The following is a 17,107-nucleotide window of genomic DNA, read 5'->3' on the forward strand; positions in this document are numbered from 1 at the left end:
TTTCACCACCCTAATAGTAAAAAATGTCTTCCATATATCTAGTCTAAATCTACCCTGTTTTAGTTTAAACCCATAATCCCTTGTGCTATCGCAACAGGCCGTACTGAAGGGCCTGTCCCCATCCCCCTTACAAGCCCCCTTTAGGCACTGGAAGGCCACAATAAGGTCTCCCCGGAGCCTTCCCTTCTCCAGGCTGAGCAGCCTCAGCTGCCCCAGCTTTCCCTCACAGGAGAGGTGTTCCAGCCCTCTGACCAGGTTTGTGTCCCTCCTCCGGACCCGCCCCAGCAGGTCCCTGTCCCTTCCAGTGCCGAGGCCCCAGAGCTGGAACAGCTGCGGTGGGGTCTCACCAGAGCGGGGCAGAGGGGCCGAACCGCCTCCCTCGACCCGCCGGCCACGCTTCTTCTGGTGCAGCCCAGGGTACGTTTGGCTGCCTGGGCTGCCAGCGCACGCTGCCGGCTCATGTCCAGCTTTTCATCCACCAGCGCTCCCATGTCCATCTCCACAGGGCTGCCCTCAATCCCTTCATCCCCCAGCCTGTGTTGATACCCTGACCCAACTGCAGAACCTTGCACTTGGCTTTGATGACCTTCATGAGGTTCACGTGGGCCCACTCGAGTTTGTCCAGGTCCTGCTGGATGGCATCCTCAGGCATGTCAAGCACACCGCTCAGCCTGCTGTCATCTGCAGACTTGCCGAGGGCACGCACGCTTGATCCCGCTGTCATTGGTGAAGACATTTCACAGTACTCACCCCAATATGGACCCCTGAGGGACACCACTTGTCACCAGTCTCCATCTGGACATTGAACCGTCAACCACTACCCTCTGCATGTGACCATCCAACCAGTTCCTCATCCACCAAAACTGTCTCTCTCCAGTTTAGAGAGAAGGATGTTGCAGGGGACCATGTCAAAGGCCTTACAGGAGTCCAGACAGACGACATCTGTAGCTCTTCCCTTATACACTGAGGTAGTCACTCCATCGCAGAAGGCCACTAGGTTGGTCAGGTGGGACTCGCCCTTGGTGAAGCCACGCTGGCTGTCTCAAATTGCCTCCCTGCCCACCGTGTTGATACGTAAGGGTTAAAAGAATAAGAGACCGGTCCACTTTGGTGAGTTGGCAGTTAAGTAACCCTTGTACAATGTGCTAACATACGTAGAATGTAGAGAAATACCTAGTTGCTACTTAATTGTGTCTGGGAGTTTAGACCGGGGGCTGTAGAACTGTAAGGGTATGTCAGAGATAGCCTTGGACAATGGTAAACAAGCACTGCAAAGGAAGATACAAGTTTTCTGTCACTAGAGAACAGGATGGTGTGTTTCAGAAGAATAGGATAACAAGTTTTTAAACCAGTAGAAATGAACCATGCTTATGCAAGAGACCCCAGCTTGACAGTTTATGCAGACAAAGACTCCAAGCCTTCATCAGAAGACCCTCAGAGGTGGCCGCACACATGCACGAGGTGGAAAAATATGTAAATAATTTTGGGGAAGTGGTTTGAATATGTATTAGTTTTCCAGGAAATGTTATGCATACATATTAGATTGTAGCATAAGAACAGTGAGAACTGGAGCCAGGGTGTGCATACTAGGAGGAGTGATTCCTTATGCAACCAGCACTGCAAATAAAAAAATACCTGCTTAATAACGACTCATTATTGAGTTTTATCTTGGAAGCCCGGCCCAGCCACACCTAGCCTCCCGCCTTAGCAAGGAGTGCCAGAAAGCAAGGGGGCTCGGAAACTCTGATTTTTTACATCAATGTAGCTTCTAGGACGATCTGTTCCGTGATCTTCCCAGGCACAGAGGTGAGGCTGACAGGGCTGTAGCTCCCAGGGTCCCCCTTTCTATTCTTTTTTAAAATGTGTGTGATGTTTCCTATTTTCCAGTTAATAGAGTCTTTGCCTGACTGCCAGGACTTTTCAAATATCATGGAGCATTGCTGTTTCTGCATCACCAAACATACACACCTTAGTGAGCTAGACCTGCTCTGAATGCTCACAACTTCGTTCACCAAGGACAAGTTTGTTTCACTTCTCCCTGCCCCCCCGTCAAATGACTGGACCCAGTCCCCTTGAATGCCTTCTCCAGTTATGTATTTACATAGCTTCAACTTATAGTTTTATACTGTCTCAAGTTTAGCTTTCTACTCTTCCCTATCTTTTTCATCCAATCAAGCCTATTTCCAGCTGCTCACTCTGACCCTGGCTGAAATTGTATCTTTAATCATGCCTGGCCCTTTTCTGCCCTGTACGTTACTAAAATCCTTGTCATGCAGATCAGTAGAAGTGACTTGTGACTCTCCTTTCCTTTTGTTTGGCCTCATTTACCTGTTGACTACTTTCTCCAGCATTTTAAAGATTATGTTTCTTAAGCCACAGAAGACTTAAATTTTCTTTAGGTATTTATAGAAGGAAACAGAATCAAGATTGTTTTTTTTTATATATATATATATATATATATATAATTTTTTTTTAAAGCTGGAGACAGCCTTATAAAGTAAAATTCTGTCCAGGGCCTCAGATGCTGGCTTGTTGTTAACTTCTAGACTCTACAAATGGCTGTGGTTAGAAGTCAGTATGTCACTGCTCGAACCTTCCCTTTTAAAGTGGTATTACCTCGACAGCTCATCCATCAAAAAAGAACAGTCCAGAATGTTCTCTTCCAAGACAGCCTGGGTTGCTTTTTAAGTTAAAATCTCATTTCATGGCACAATCTATTGATTTAATTATTACAATTGATGATGATATTGACAGTGCTTTGCACTGAAACAGTTTTATTGAAAAGATTGGTTTTTTTCCATAAATAAAAAAGGATATATTTTAAACTTTTTTTTCCACACATGAACATAAAAACTCTGAAAGCTTTTAGAAATGAAAATTAACTATACAAAAATTAGGCTATCATCGTTAAACATTTTTGTTACTACTAACTGAAATACATGTATATCTCCTATCAGTATAAAAATCTTCATAGTAATGGGTTATACAACATGAAAATTTTCTTTAACTGAATGTATTCACATTTTCAATACATAGCTATTTCCAACAAGTCTCATCAAGCCTATGCCTTTCTCTTTCGTGAAGTTCCATTAATTTCTGAAGGGGCTACTGGCAGCGGTTGCTGTGGCAGCTGCTGCTTCTTTTGGGGAGAGGAGATCCATTCTTCTGAGCTAAAAAAAAAAAAAAAAGCACGGTAGCTTATAAACCAGGCCCTTTTATATATACGTGTATATATAAAGACACACACTTTTGTTTCATTTTTATATTTTTTGGTATAACGGATATAATAGATGCAAAAGCACAGAGCTCCCACTAGTATAACTATTGTAAACCCTGTGTTTGTGTACAGCTTATTCTTGTAAATATTTAGTTAAAATGAGGAATAGCATCGGGTTAATATTAAAGACATAATCACTTCAAAAAAACACAACCCCCACACACTTCATGTGTACTACATGTGAATAAAAAAATGAAAATAAAAAATATAAATAATTGAGATACCTAGTAATATAGTGAAAACTCATTCTGAGATTTGCAGAATACAACAGAGTAAGATTTAAATAATCTAAAAAACACGACCATAGTTCAGCAAAGACAATGACGCAGTCATAAGGAGAGACATGAGAAATGGAAAAGTAAGCTCCATGTCATTTTAAAGATACAGACTTACAGATTTCCCCGTTCATTTTTTGTGTGTGTGTGTGTGTGTACACAAATACTCAATAGCCACAGAGGCAATGTAGAAGCAGATTCACAGGTAAAGAGATAAATACTGGCGTAAAGTATTTAACACAGTATAGTTAACACAGTGTACTATAGCATTAACTAGACTGTGTTACTTTACACCAGCTCACCTCATACAGTTCTTTCTCTGTTCATCTGCCCACTATCTGACACAGAACCTTAGAAAAGTTCACAGACTAAGCTATCTCAAGTATTTCTGGGGTGTAACAGAGTTGAATATACCAGAAAATACAGGGAACATGAATGCATAAAGATCCCCATCAATGACTTCATGAAGAGAAACAAAATTAGAATTAGCAAACAAATTTTTTTATCAAGCTTAAATAACAGCAGGAAATTTAACGGAAATAAAAATTACCTTGAAAATCAGCCTTATGCAAACTGTATTAGTTGTTAGTTGCTGTATACAAATATGAATTAAAAGAAAAATCTCCAATGCAAAAAACCCCCACCAAACTAGTTTTTGCTTTGAATCCAGGACATGGTAAAGTAATGACTAGATTCGGAACAGACTCACCTATACAACTTTTTTACTGAGTCTCTTCGCATTCTTTTGGGAGGGATGGGGGTGTCAGACATATCTAACATTATAGGCTGAAGCAATGATTCAGTGACTTTATCTGATGGAGTCATACCTATGAAAAAGTTGTAAGAAAGAACAATGTTTTTTTAAAAAATATTAATCCTATTGGTTATAAATGAGCCCGACAACAGCAGTGTTGAACCTTTGAAGTTTTAGAAGTGCCATAAATTTTATAGTTACCTTATATCTGAAACCGAGTTCAAAGATGACAGGTAAAACCATTTGCTTTATTTATGGTTGTCACAGAATAAATAGTTTTTAAAATATATTCAGAAATATCATAAATTATTTGAGATTGAAATAAAAACAATTTATAACTCAGAAACACTATCCTTGCAGAATGAGGGGTGCTTCTTTTGTAGTACAATGTTTTGATTGTGTTTCCTTAGCAAAAGCAATTCAGCGTTTTACTATGCTGTCATTTCAAAAAGAATGGCAATGTTGTGTAACACTGGGCCAGCCAGACCAATAGTTATATAATCTCCTATTAGTAAGATCATAGTTTCATGTTCACAAGACACTGACTACATTTTTATTATCTGATCACATTACAGGGCAGTGCTAGTCCAGGTAATATCCACAGCATCATACTACATATAATTTTTCTAGTCTTTCCCTAAAATGAGACATCTCTAAGCTCTTAATTTTAACAATCTTCCTTCATAGTTTGAACTTGTTAGTTTGTAATAGTAGAACACACCTGGATGCGGGTAACACCTCTCTTTTAGGTCACCAAAACCATAATACAATAACCTACCCAATTTTTGTTCTATTAGCTTGAGGCTTTTCTCTTGTTCGGCAAGTTCCTGTTTTTTCTTTAGCATTTCTGGAGTGTTAAGTGACTGCAAATGTAAATCAAGGTCCTTATTCACACTATCAAGTTTCACCACTGCTGCACGGTATTGCTGAAGAAGATCTAATTGAGAATAAAATACAGAACCGTAAATAAGTGGTCACTTTGATTTAGAAGGCTACCCAATTACAATGCAGACAATGCATAAGATTCACAAGAAAACTTCTTTCAAAAGCAGTACTTAAAAAAAAAACCCAAACACCCAAACTTATAGTGGACCAGTGGCTGTTCTTAAAATGACTGTAAAGACAGATTGGGGAAAAAAAAACCAAACTAACTCACATCCAATATTTTGCTTCCTCTTTTCTTTCTGAGCCCTTATCTTAGGTCACAGTAAAGTACCAGTGAACTCTGAAAATTATGTGGCAAACAGGTATTTCTTTACACATCTTGTCACTTGTGTGCGCTCCAAACTGAATTCTCTACTTTGATGCCATTGTGTGCTTGTAGTATGTTTTGCTTTTAGTGCTACAAAGCTGAAGCTTGTATTACTGACTTGAAACCTAGTCCATCTTGTGGACCAGAGAACATTTACTGAGTTTCACTTCATCCCATCTATGGAAATTTCCATAAGGAGACAGCAGCAGACCCAGGCAAACAAGAGCATATTTTGCTGACAAACTTTGTTCCTCTTTTAACACGGGATGAAGAATTTTTCTTTGTCCAGGCACTAAATATATATGTCAAGAAAGGGTTCAAGCATGTTAGCCCAGATTCATTTATTTTACTTTGTTGTGAAGATGAGGTGGCTTGCACAAAGCTTAACTGAACACTAAATTATCTTACGTTTGCCACGGGCTGAAAACATCCACACAGATTAGTTACTGCATACTGAAAAAAGGCACTGTAAATTCTTAGCACAGTTTATTTTAGAAATACCTTGTCAGTGTAATCACAGTTTTAAGTAACCACTTTTCTTTTATGCTACAAACATAGAAGAAGAGCAAGTCAGAACTAATGTTACAGCTGGAATTCAGTTCAAAACAAGTCTTGTGCAATGAGGTGCTGTCCTTTATATGGAATTTCACTACTAATTGTTTAAATGCCTAGTAACTATCCAAGTGTAATTAAAACATGCCCTTTTCTACCATGGTTCTTCCTGTACTAAATTATAGACAATTCCAATATAATTCACATTGGGTAATAACGGAGTTCAACAATGGAAAATGTGTTGATAGACGAATATGAAGTGTGCTAAAACCAACACATTTCAGCCTGTAGCTGAAACGCTTACTGTGTTTTTCCTCCATGAATATATTTTTACTGAAATGCCTAGGGAAGATCTTTTTAGTCTTTTCTTCTCCTTCAAGGTCAAGGTTTAGTTGTTTGCTCATATATAAAAGCTACTCCAATAGGTGCATGTGTTCTCTTGTTCTCCCCCCACCTCTCTTCATTGCACAGTTCTAGGCATACTGTTACGGAAAAACTAATTTTAAGTATTGAAGAGCAACCTTCTTTGTGAATAAGACTTTTGAATGTTTTACAGATCAGTCAGGTCAGCCGTTACATGTCAGAAGCTGCCATCTTTTGACTTAATTTATAGCCTTTATTCTGAAAGGAAGAATCCAAACACATAATGAAATGTAAATGATCTCGCAGGAAATATAAGGTATCTTTATGCTATGGAAATAATGTAGACATTGTTGTGCACTATTGATGAGAACAGGAATTTTTCTACTACTGCTTCACAGAGCTTACTTGCACAGTAAGAAATTCTGAATTGATGTATGGTGTTTCTGGGGGAGAAAGACCTGAAATTTTGTTTTTCAAGGATGCTGGAATTTCATCAGCTCAAGCTTCTTATACCTGTTGTTTGAATGTTTACCACTGCTTATACTCTTTTTTTTAATAAGACTAAGAAAAAGGGGGAATATCTCATGATTATTATTTCTTCTTTCAGGAAATATAATAGCTATAAGCTTTTAAGAAAAGGGAAATTCATAAATAGGACACTGTACAGGTCATATTTCTTAAAATAACTTTATGCTAAACTGAAGTTTTCCTTTCTATATTACAGAAGAGAATAACAAACACAGGAAAGCAATATAATTTTGGAAGTTTTGCATTTTCGTGACTTCATAAACCCACCTATCTGTCCAGAGAGAGTAGAGTAAAGTTTCGGCATGGGTGCTCCAAATACCATGCCTCTGAGTTTGTCCATTGGAGGAGCTTTATTCTGAAGGCCTCCAAATTTTCCATTGCTGCGAATCCTGTCTCCCTCTCTAGTCAGCAGAGTAGGGCAATGTGTAATTTTTACAACCTACACAAGTATAAAAAGAGATAGTAAATTAGTAACTCCATGGAAAATCTGAAGTTTTCAACAACACTGTTGTGAAGCTTTGCATCTTTCAACTATGACGCAGCTTGTTCTCTAATGAGAATATCTTTTATAAAATTACATTTCATGTCTTTTACTTTCAAGTAATAGAATGCGTATATTAGAATTAGACAGTACTGTTGGTAATTATGAAATCTAGATTTTTTTTTTGGTTTTGTGTTCTCAGATTTTTAACAGAACTCTGGAGGCAGAATTTAGATCTATACTGCGAAAAAGCTCATTATCAACATACACTATGAAGTAATGGCAATAAACATCAATGATGATAAAAAACCGTGAGCACTTAATTCAATTACTTGATGAAGATGGCTTTTGTCTTTTTTTTTAAATGCACAAGATCTAAAGCATCTAAATTCCAAGGGATTTATTTCTTATAACATATTCACTAAAACTTCCATATAGTTGATGAAATTTACCTGTAGTGGGTGACAGAAACAAACCGGGTGACAGACTAACCAAATGAAATGACCCAGACCTCATTTGGAGGGATGATGATATACAAACTCCTTTTCCTGAACAGACACAGATGGTTTGTCTCTGACACTAACAACCAAGATCTGACTCAAAACAGGCTACCAATCTGAGATGCCACCAGAGGTTCCTTATTAACTTGTTCTCTTAAGTACAAATCTGCACTACAATTTCTTACACTTCTGGGGGCAGGGGGAGAGAATATGTAGCCCCAATGTTTAATCAGCACAGTTCTGTATTCTTCTGCTGAATTATTATTTCAATTCTAGCAAACTCCTAAACTGAAACAAAGTGCCCAGTGTCAGGACTTTCTCAGGGACTCTTGCCTGCTAAAATATGTCCCATTAAACCTAAATAAAAAGGGTCAGAAAAAGGTCCAGTAAATTTCACATCAAGATTTTAGTAATTTTAGTGGGTTTCAGTGGATCTGAGATTTCATCATGTGCCTCAGACTACTGCGTTGTATTATACATACAAGGGCTAGGCAAGTACTGAAGAACTTGCATTTAACAGCAAAACTAAAAATGTTTCTCTTTTAAAACATGGCCTCATGCTTCATGGCAACATTCACATAATGGAATTTGTTGAATAGAGAAAATTCACTGTTAAGTACATCAAGACCTACAGACAGTAAGCACACCTACAGCTAATGCAGCATTAAACTTACCAATTATTCTAAGTTAGTGATGTATTAAATATGTAGCTATGCAATGTATTTGTTTTTAAAAATATCAAGAATAATTGAAACATACCTCTTTTCTGTAATGGTTGGCAGCATCCAAGTTATCTATAATGATAGTGTCACCCAAGAGCATCCCAAACACTGAAAAATGTAATTTTTTGAACCATGAAACTTCTCCACAAGAAACTAACTTGAATTTTGAAAAATCAATTCTAAGGTGTCATTATTACAGCTTTTTAGATAAGTGCAAGGGAAACAGATGTGCATGATCTTTTTCCCATGAAATTTTATTCTGAGATTGAGATAAATATGCAATCTTCTGTTTTCATTAAATAATTCATAAAGAAAAATATTTAGTATGTTTAATTGCCTTATGGCACAATTGACTGTATTTTCCACCAAAGTACCCTCTTGATATCTTACATTTACATTTAAGAAGACACACATAATAAAATTCCAAGTTTTAGGAAATTATATAAATGATCATTATTTTAAGAGCTCCTTGAATTGTGTTCTCAGTTTCTTAATATTCAGTGGGTATCAAAGAAAAAAAAAAAACATTCACAGGCTGATAATCTGGTTGTGTTTAAGACTTTTCTTCTGCTAGTCAAAGACTGTTCTATACAAAGTCTAACTTGATGTAGTCTTGCATGAGATATGTCAAGCAATGTGGTTTTTAAATTTCCCCAAAGGACATGAAGAATTTAGTCAAAGTCTCTGACAGTATCTAACTTTCTGCAAAGAAACTGGACTAAAAAAAATTTTTTTATTAACAGAAGAGAGGAATATTTCAATATTGAGAAGTTGTTAAATAAAATGAAAAACTTACTGAAGTTATCTCTTATTATAGAGACTCCAAGACTCCATATAAAAGAGTAGGTCTACTTAATTTAAGAAAAAGTGTAGGAAAAGGTAGGTACTGCAACTTTATCAGGAAAAGTAAGAGGATGATGGTTCCCTAAGCTGAAATCTACATAAAAATTGAAAGCTTATTCTTCCTGTAACTATTTAAGCGTAATGTATTTAGTCATCTGCAGTTTGATCTGAGTGTACATCAATCTATACGTTACACATTTTGAGAGGAATAGGACTGGAAAAACAGTCTAACAAAAGCAGTAACTTCTGCAATATGAAAATATAAAAACTAATACCACGATTGTCTGTTTCTGCTTATATGAGCTTGGGAATAAGATAACGCTGCTGTAATTTTAAAAAGAAAAGCAATCTAGTAAAGAAAATAAGACAAAAAGCAGAAGACAGTGGTCATTGCTGAAGTTTTCACAACTGTTGTTTGCAAATACTTAACAGTCTTTTTACCAGCAGACTTCACAAGGAATGTGACATGGGTATTTGCACATTTCAATGAAGATTACTGAAAAGACTATGATTTGCGGTATTTCTGTATTTTATTTATTAAAAAGAAAGAAGTTCTGAACAATTTCTTTAATACTATTTACCTGTTTGACAATGCTCTACGTTATCTGGAAATGTTAACAGATCTCTGGCAAATACTGGATTTCCAATAGGTCTGAAGAAGATTTTTCCATTTCTTAAGTGAGGTAAAGGTCTGTTTAAAGAAAGGGGAGAGTAAGGGAGAAGAAAAGAGGAGAAAAAAAAGGTAATTTCCCCTTATTTCATTATTACTTCTGGCAATATAGTCAGAAATTTCAAAATTAATTGAATGCATCTTAACACTTCCACACCAGATGCTAAATCATTATCTGAAATGCCAGTTATATTAAAGATGCTTTGGAAACGCTAATTGGTAATAAGACATATACCCAACAAATCCATATGACTGATATTATGGACAAGTTTTAGTTTTATAAAAACTGAGATTCTGGACCTTATAAGTGTACCTGCACATCAGATCTTTTCTAAAAGACATTTTCTAAAATGGTATTAGCAGTCATCTTCATAAGCAAATTATTTTCAGGCACATAAATATTGCATTTTCCTTTATTTTCCAGGAAACCAAACCAGCAGAATGAATTTCTATTACTACAGATTATTTTAGGGAACGTACTCTGGAACTGGATTTAAGTTTGAATTTGAAGTGCTAGAATTATTTTTAGAAAGTTCCTGCTCTAGAAAACATGGAGAAGTAAAGGAAAAAAAATGGTAGATTGCCTACCTTTAACAGCAGTTAAAGACAAAGTTATGATTTCAGCTAACATTTCAAGTGACATCACTGTTGCTATGATTATGAAGCCAGAATTTTTTTTCTGTTAAAACTTTACTATTAGAGTTTAAAAAGAGAAATGACATACGCCAAAAAAAGCTGAAGTAGTATGTAATACAAATGTGTTTTCTCTACCTGTTCCAATCGGGAAGTGTCTTCTTGTAAATAGAATCAAGAGGTAACACTTGTTGTCGACCTTGAGTTTCATCAAAAATAGAACGAGCAGCTTCAGTAGTCAATGTGACTACACAGTCCATGTCGCTTGCCAAATGCCAAGAGATAACTTTTGCTGCTTCGTTATCCTCAATTTGAGCTAAATGAGCAATCTGTACCACAGAAGTTAAAACAGTCAAAATAGAAGCCAAGACCACCTCCCCTTTTTATGCTAATCACAATAATCCTGCAACTTTGATCAGACATTTAATTTCCCTGTTGATGAATCTATTAGAAGAGCTGGTCATCTGATGGGTTGAGATTGCTATCTTCTTTTTAATACTCCTCAAAAATTACTTGCAAATTTTTCATCATTACCACTTCCTGGAACCAACAAAACTCATCTGAAGGCTGAGAGAAAACTCACCTTGCCTAAAATATCCTGGTTGCCTTTTGGATAGTTTGGGAGGGTACAAGTTCGCCTTGGCTGTTTCATTACTCCTTCTTGATCCAACATCTTTTGTTTTATAAGAGAATCCACATACTGAAGCTGAGAATTATAATTTGAAGTTAGTAAGCGTGTATCATTGGGCTGAGCTGCAGAAGTAGTTACTTTACCTGTTGTCAATCAAGTTCCTAACAAAAACAATTCAATAATCTGAAACAGACTCTTAATATATAGGGGACCACTGCAGATAAACTCAGAAAGCAAAAAGTGGCATACTTCAATTGTGACTACAGATTTTTTTATTGCTACTTCTTTTCTTTTCTTTTTTTTTTTTTTTAAGACTTCAGGGAGCTTTCCACAAAGAGCTACCAGAGCCAAAACTGAAGGAAGTTTAAATCAAAAGGAAGAGACAGCCACAAATGTATACAAATAAACCATTTTAGAAGGGAATCATGTCCAAGGCCTGAAAAATTTAGCCAGCAGGAAGAACCTGGGTACAGTGATTGCAGAATATATATAATTTAATTCTACTGATTTGTGATTAATGAGTGTAACAATTGTTTTCACTTGATCTAAAGCTAACTTACTGTTTACATGTTTTTTTCCCCAAAAATGTTAGTAGGCTGAAAACTTTGTTTTAAAAGTTTCTTTAAAACATAATTGGATCTTTACGGAAAATTAGCAGTGGGGGTAATTGCCCTGAATCTCTCAAACTCACTTTTACATCAGCTTTAGCAGTAACATATTAAGTTATCTAGTTCTCTGAAAATAAGTGTTTTCCTTTGGTCTGCTTACACCAGAATACATCCAGTGTGTATCGATCAGCCTACAAAAACCCATTATGAAAACTAGCAGTACCAGTTACACAACTGGTAACCTTAGCAGAAAGGCAAAACCAAGATCAGGATATAAACTTGAAGTTTTTCTTATACCTCTAGCAGTTTGTTTAAGGGACAGTCACACTACCAGAACAGTAATTTAAGTTTGGCATCGATCCACAAATTTTCCTTGTGGTTTAAATTTTCAGGGTTTTGGTAGTACGTGCTTGTGTATATACCAGTGTGATTCAATAATGTTATATAATTATATCAAATTCATATTAAGATTAATTTATTTTCAAGACATCATGGAGTTTAGGGAGAAATAAGTCATACCGTGTTTGTCTGTGGTAATTCAATTTGATGTTTTTTCAGTTCATTCTTCAGGTGAGTTTCTCTTGTTTCAGCTTCTTTAACCTGACCTGAAACCAATAATATCAACAGGGAGTAAGGAAATATTAGAAAGCAATGGAACACTTCAGATAATTTCTTTCCAGTTTTCAGAATTATGCCACCCTCAGTCAATGCTATCTACTTCTTAATTTCAGCACAGAGTATCAGGATTTGTCCACAAAAACCTTGTAATTTATCCAGTCTCTAAGCAATCTCAGCAGCTGCCATTTCTTTCAGCTTCACAAAGCTACAGGGCCAGTCCTTAGATCAGCTTGAGAATCTAAGCCCTTTCTTCTTTTCATCCTCAATTATCTTTCCAAGTGGTTCTCCAACAGGCAACATGGCAAGAGAGTGAAGGGAAGAGTAGTACCTGGCACTACTCTCTTTTGTCTCTTACACGGGACATAGTTTCCTGGACACAACATTTCCTCAACTCTCATATCTGAACTGAAGCAATTTTGAAAACAAATGAGAAAACAGGTGAGTTGCTTTCCACCCTCTCTATTCAAACAGGTTTATATTTGCAAATGCTATTTAAGTATAAAGTGTAACGTTGTGCTCTAACTTACTCTCTAGAGATGTGCAAAAATCTGCAAATAGGAAACAAAATTTTTTGCCTTTCACACTGGAATTTAGGAATTTGCATCCATAACGGAAACATGCAGTAAGTAACAGAAACACAGCCCTGTACTAAAATTACAAGAAAAAGCAGCATCTTCTAATTCCAGCCTGCTTTATTTACATTTAGCAATTAAAAGTAAAAATTCAAAATGCATCTATTAAAACAAACCTTCTGAGCAACAGGCAGGATGATTCTAACAAAAAAAATACTGTGAAGAAAACATTTCCCTCATTTGTCCCATTTCCATAAACCTCTGCACTTACCCAGCTCTGCTGTTTAACAGACTTTATAAAGGATTACATTTGCTGAATAGCTACACAATACTTTTGAATAATGTACTTAAGAATCAAATATGGGGGGAAAAAGTAACATTTTGAAAATGTAAGACTAACTTTTTGAAAGAAGATTGGTTTTAGGCAACTGTTGACTTTCCAGATGGATAAGCATTCACACATCCATTCCAAAGCTCAGAGTACAAACCAGTCATGGAAAAATGAACCAGACCATCAATTTCAATGTTTTATTCCTCCTTTTGACAGTTGTGACACAAAATGCTCTACCTCAAATCAAGACCTTTTATAGGTAGGTCCATCCAAATAACTAGATGCTTCCCTTCTAATGCAAAGATATATTGCTTTCTGCTCCCCTCTACTGTATTTCATTATTTCAATACTGATTTTTCTCCCCCCTCTCTACAGTCTCAAAATTATTAAAGGAAAAAAAGGTTTAATTCCCAGGAAATTTATTTCTAAATTTTAATGAACTTACACTTCATTTCAGTTACAAGCTGATTGGTAATATCAAACCAATTTCTATAAACACCTATGGACTGAGATAACTGGTCTCTCTCCCTTGTAAGCGTTGCCATCTGTTGCTGCTTCTTGAAATCTACAGAAATAAACAAACATACATTTAGAAGACAACAGAGGAACACACTTGGTTTAAATATCAGCAAAAATCTATTAAGCTATTACACAGTTCTTAAGAAGTATTATGGACCTAAAAATAGTTGGTTCTAAGGAAAAGCAAGCATTATAGAATAACTGAAACATACCATTGTAAAACATAAAGGACAGACAGTATGGTTCCAAAGGTTTCTTCAAAGCTGGCAGATCTGGCTCAAATACAAGAATATATTCAGTGCTATCTCTTCCAGGACTGTTTTCAGCCAACACTAGATTCTAATAAAACAAACAAACATACATACATACATAAGATTATAGTCACACTTCTGGTAACACATAAAACAGACATTCTTCAAATACTAAATCTTATAGGTTATATAACAATATCTATACAACATTACCACAGTTTTAATTATTGGCTTGCAAATGCCTTTTATAACTACTGAAGGCAAGTAAAATACAAACATTTAGCAGTAACTACTTTATTATTTAAGAATTAAGATTGTCATTTTACCTGTTTAAAGAGACTTATTATTTATTATTTTTGGCTATAAATTTGAAGAGATACATGCTCAGAAAAAATATTTTCTGCACTGTCCCATAAGCAAGATCTCCCTGGATGTACTTCATTCAGCATGTGAACAAATGCAAACAGAACATTAAAAAGAAAGACCCAATGCATAAACACGGAAAAGGAAACACAAACTATTCCCAGTGCTGAGTTCAAGTTACTGCTGTTACCATGGAAGTAGACAGCAGGTCCCAAATGAATGAACAATATGTATCCAAACAGTAACATGAACATCCCATTTTTTACCAATTCTTTTTGAAAAGAAACTAAATCCTTCACCTTTCTTTACAAACATGAGAAATATTATAAAACCATAAAGAACGGTAAACAGAAATAAAATTAGTATAGGTAATATCTAAATATGTTGTTACTTTGGGAAAGGTATCATGCATAAAATGAATAATGCTTATAATAAAACTCATACTGTTTCCACCTTTAACATGTAGAAATTGCTACTCAACTGGCCAAATCAAGAGAGGTGGTTGCAGCCTAAAAGAAGAGATAGATATATAACCTTCAAAGATAGTCTTCATGGCTTTCAAAAATATTGCAGCTACATATTTAATCAGGAGAAGTCTGCAGTGGAAATACCTTTTCCTTAGAAAATGTATACTAATAAAAATCTAAACATTTTTCTTCATTAAACAAGTTTAGTATTCCTGAACCTCAGCGTAAAAGTAAACCTGTCAGATTATCAGTTTCATTACATTGATGCTAATTGCACATAATTATATTTACAAACAAGATGGAACAATTTCAAGATACTTGAAAAAACACTAGTGTGTCCCCTTCCCATTACCAATCATATGAAAAGTACATTGCATCACAACCAACAAATCCTTTTGACACAAGTTTTGTGAGTTTTCTGAAGTCAGGGAACTCAGTATAAGCTAGAAAACTGAAAACTGCCCCAAAGAGGGGAAGAGATTCACTGAAATGGTATTACTCTCTACAGAACAATCAGGAACACAAGTTACTGTCAAAAGCAGTAGGATCTTATCAGATCACAGTAATTAGAAAGCAGAAGAATGCAACCCCTCATCTTCCAACAAACCAGGGATATATAAGGAGAAAGAAAAAAGAAAAAGAACCTGCTTACAAAATAAATAAATAAATATCCAAACCAAGCCAAAGAAAAAACCCAAAAACATCTCCCAAAAACATTGCATAGCTATTAGCTTAGTCACTGAAGCAAGACTGGAATATTTAGGTCACAATGGCTCAACAGCAGTTTACTAGTATACGGAGATGAAAAAAAATTGTTACCTCTGCATCAGTGAGGAGCATGAGAAACCATCCAGTAATTTTATCTGAACTCTCAGAGTTCACCCTGTGGGTTTGCTATTCTCCCCAACAGTATGAAGCTTTCAACATCTGTTCAAATTTTTATCACAGGTGTAAAAGAAAGATTTGTGGAGAAAAGCACTATTTTATCAGACCAGTGGTTATAGCTCACTCCTCACCTATACTTTTGCACTTTTTCCTACACCACCTGTCAGAGAAAAATGTGTTCACAAACCAATTAATTTATTACTCCTGAAACACGATTGGGGAACAAGAGAAACTCAGAGTGCTCCATAAATCAATTAGTATATTAATTTTATCTGATACTTCTATTCAGTCCATGCACTTTATTCTTGTTTTTCATACATAGTCACTTTTCCTTAGGGATCAGAGTAAATCAGTTTGACAGATTGCTCTGTGAAAAACGTTTGCCCATGTTAACTGGATGTTTCCATCCTTGACTATTATTGACAGAGGATTATTTATGCTGTGTGATTAAGTTTCCTCTATGTAGTTCCGATAAAAAGAGTTGATGTACTTAATAAAGTGTATTATGAAGAAGTGGGATATGTTGATTTTAGTGATTCTACTGGGGTTTTATTGTGGTGATTTCCAAGGTGTACTGAGAAATTTTGTATTTGTTGCTAAGGCAGTGTCTGCCTCCACCTGGCAAACACTGACGTTGGTCTGCTGCAAAGCTGCTCCCAATGAATGCCCTAGAAAAGGTGGCTGAGAATTTCTTTAAGAAGTTGGATCCTCCTTCAGTACACCTTTCTAACTGTTTGAAGATTTCCATCGACTTCAAGCTAGGAAGATGTGACAACTAGAGGAACCAAATGAAACAGGGGTACACTTTTGCTCTGCAATTCTTATATTATCAGCAACTTAAATAAATGTATATATAACTATGTCACCATGTGAATAGTCTTACTGACTGAAGTTCTCTGTAGGCTTTCAAGAGAGACATTGTGACCATTCCACTCAAAACAAATGTGCGGCTCTGATCCGCTGGAGTTTTTTTGTGTGTTTTGAACAGTTTTCTGCTTTCGTGTGCATACAC

The 17,107-nt window shown here is 36.1% G+C and overlaps 1 protein-coding gene across 5 annotated transcripts in view; it reads right to left on the reverse strand.

Moving 5' to 3' along the window:
- Positions 1-2,772: 2,772 nt before the first annotated feature.
- Positions 2,773-17,107, reverse strand: part of SMCHD1 (structural maintenance of chromosomes flexible hinge domain containing 1) — a 90,801-nt gene continuing 76,466 nt past the window's right edge. For 4 of the 5 annotated variants that reach the window (XM_040585816.1, XM_040585817.1, XM_040585818.1 and 1 more), the window contains exons 38-48: positions 14,342-14,468; positions 14,056-14,175; positions 12,609-12,694; positions 11,434-11,556; positions 10,989-11,179; positions 10,129-10,238; positions 8,742-8,812; positions 7,269-7,440; positions 5,085-5,243; positions 4,262-4,379; positions 2,773-3,170 (exon numbers count right to left, since the gene is read on the reverse strand). In XM_040585816.1, coding sequence (XP_040441750.1) covers positions 3,062-3,170; positions 4,262-4,379; positions 5,085-5,243; positions 7,269-7,440; positions 8,742-8,812; positions 10,129-10,238; positions 10,989-11,179; positions 11,434-11,556; positions 12,609-12,694; positions 14,056-14,175; positions 14,342-14,468 — 1,386 coding nt within the window. In that variant the 3' untranslated portion in view covers positions 2,773-3,061. Of the gene's footprint in view, positions 3,171-4,261; positions 4,380-5,084; positions 5,244-7,268; positions 7,441-8,741; positions 8,813-10,128; positions 10,239-10,988; positions 11,180-11,433; positions 11,557-12,608; positions 12,695-14,055; positions 14,176-14,341; positions 14,469-17,107 lie in introns of those variants that run through there. The other variant, XM_040585821.1, reaches the window with a different exon arrangement.

The sequence above is a fragment of the Falco naumanni genome, chromosome 3 (genome assembly GCF_017639655.2).
Source record: "Falco naumanni isolate bFalNau1 chromosome 3, bFalNau1.pat, whole genome shotgun sequence".
In the NCBI taxonomy this organism is placed as follows: domain Eukaryota; kingdom Metazoa; phylum Chordata; class Aves; order Falconiformes; family Falconidae; genus Falco; species Falco naumanni.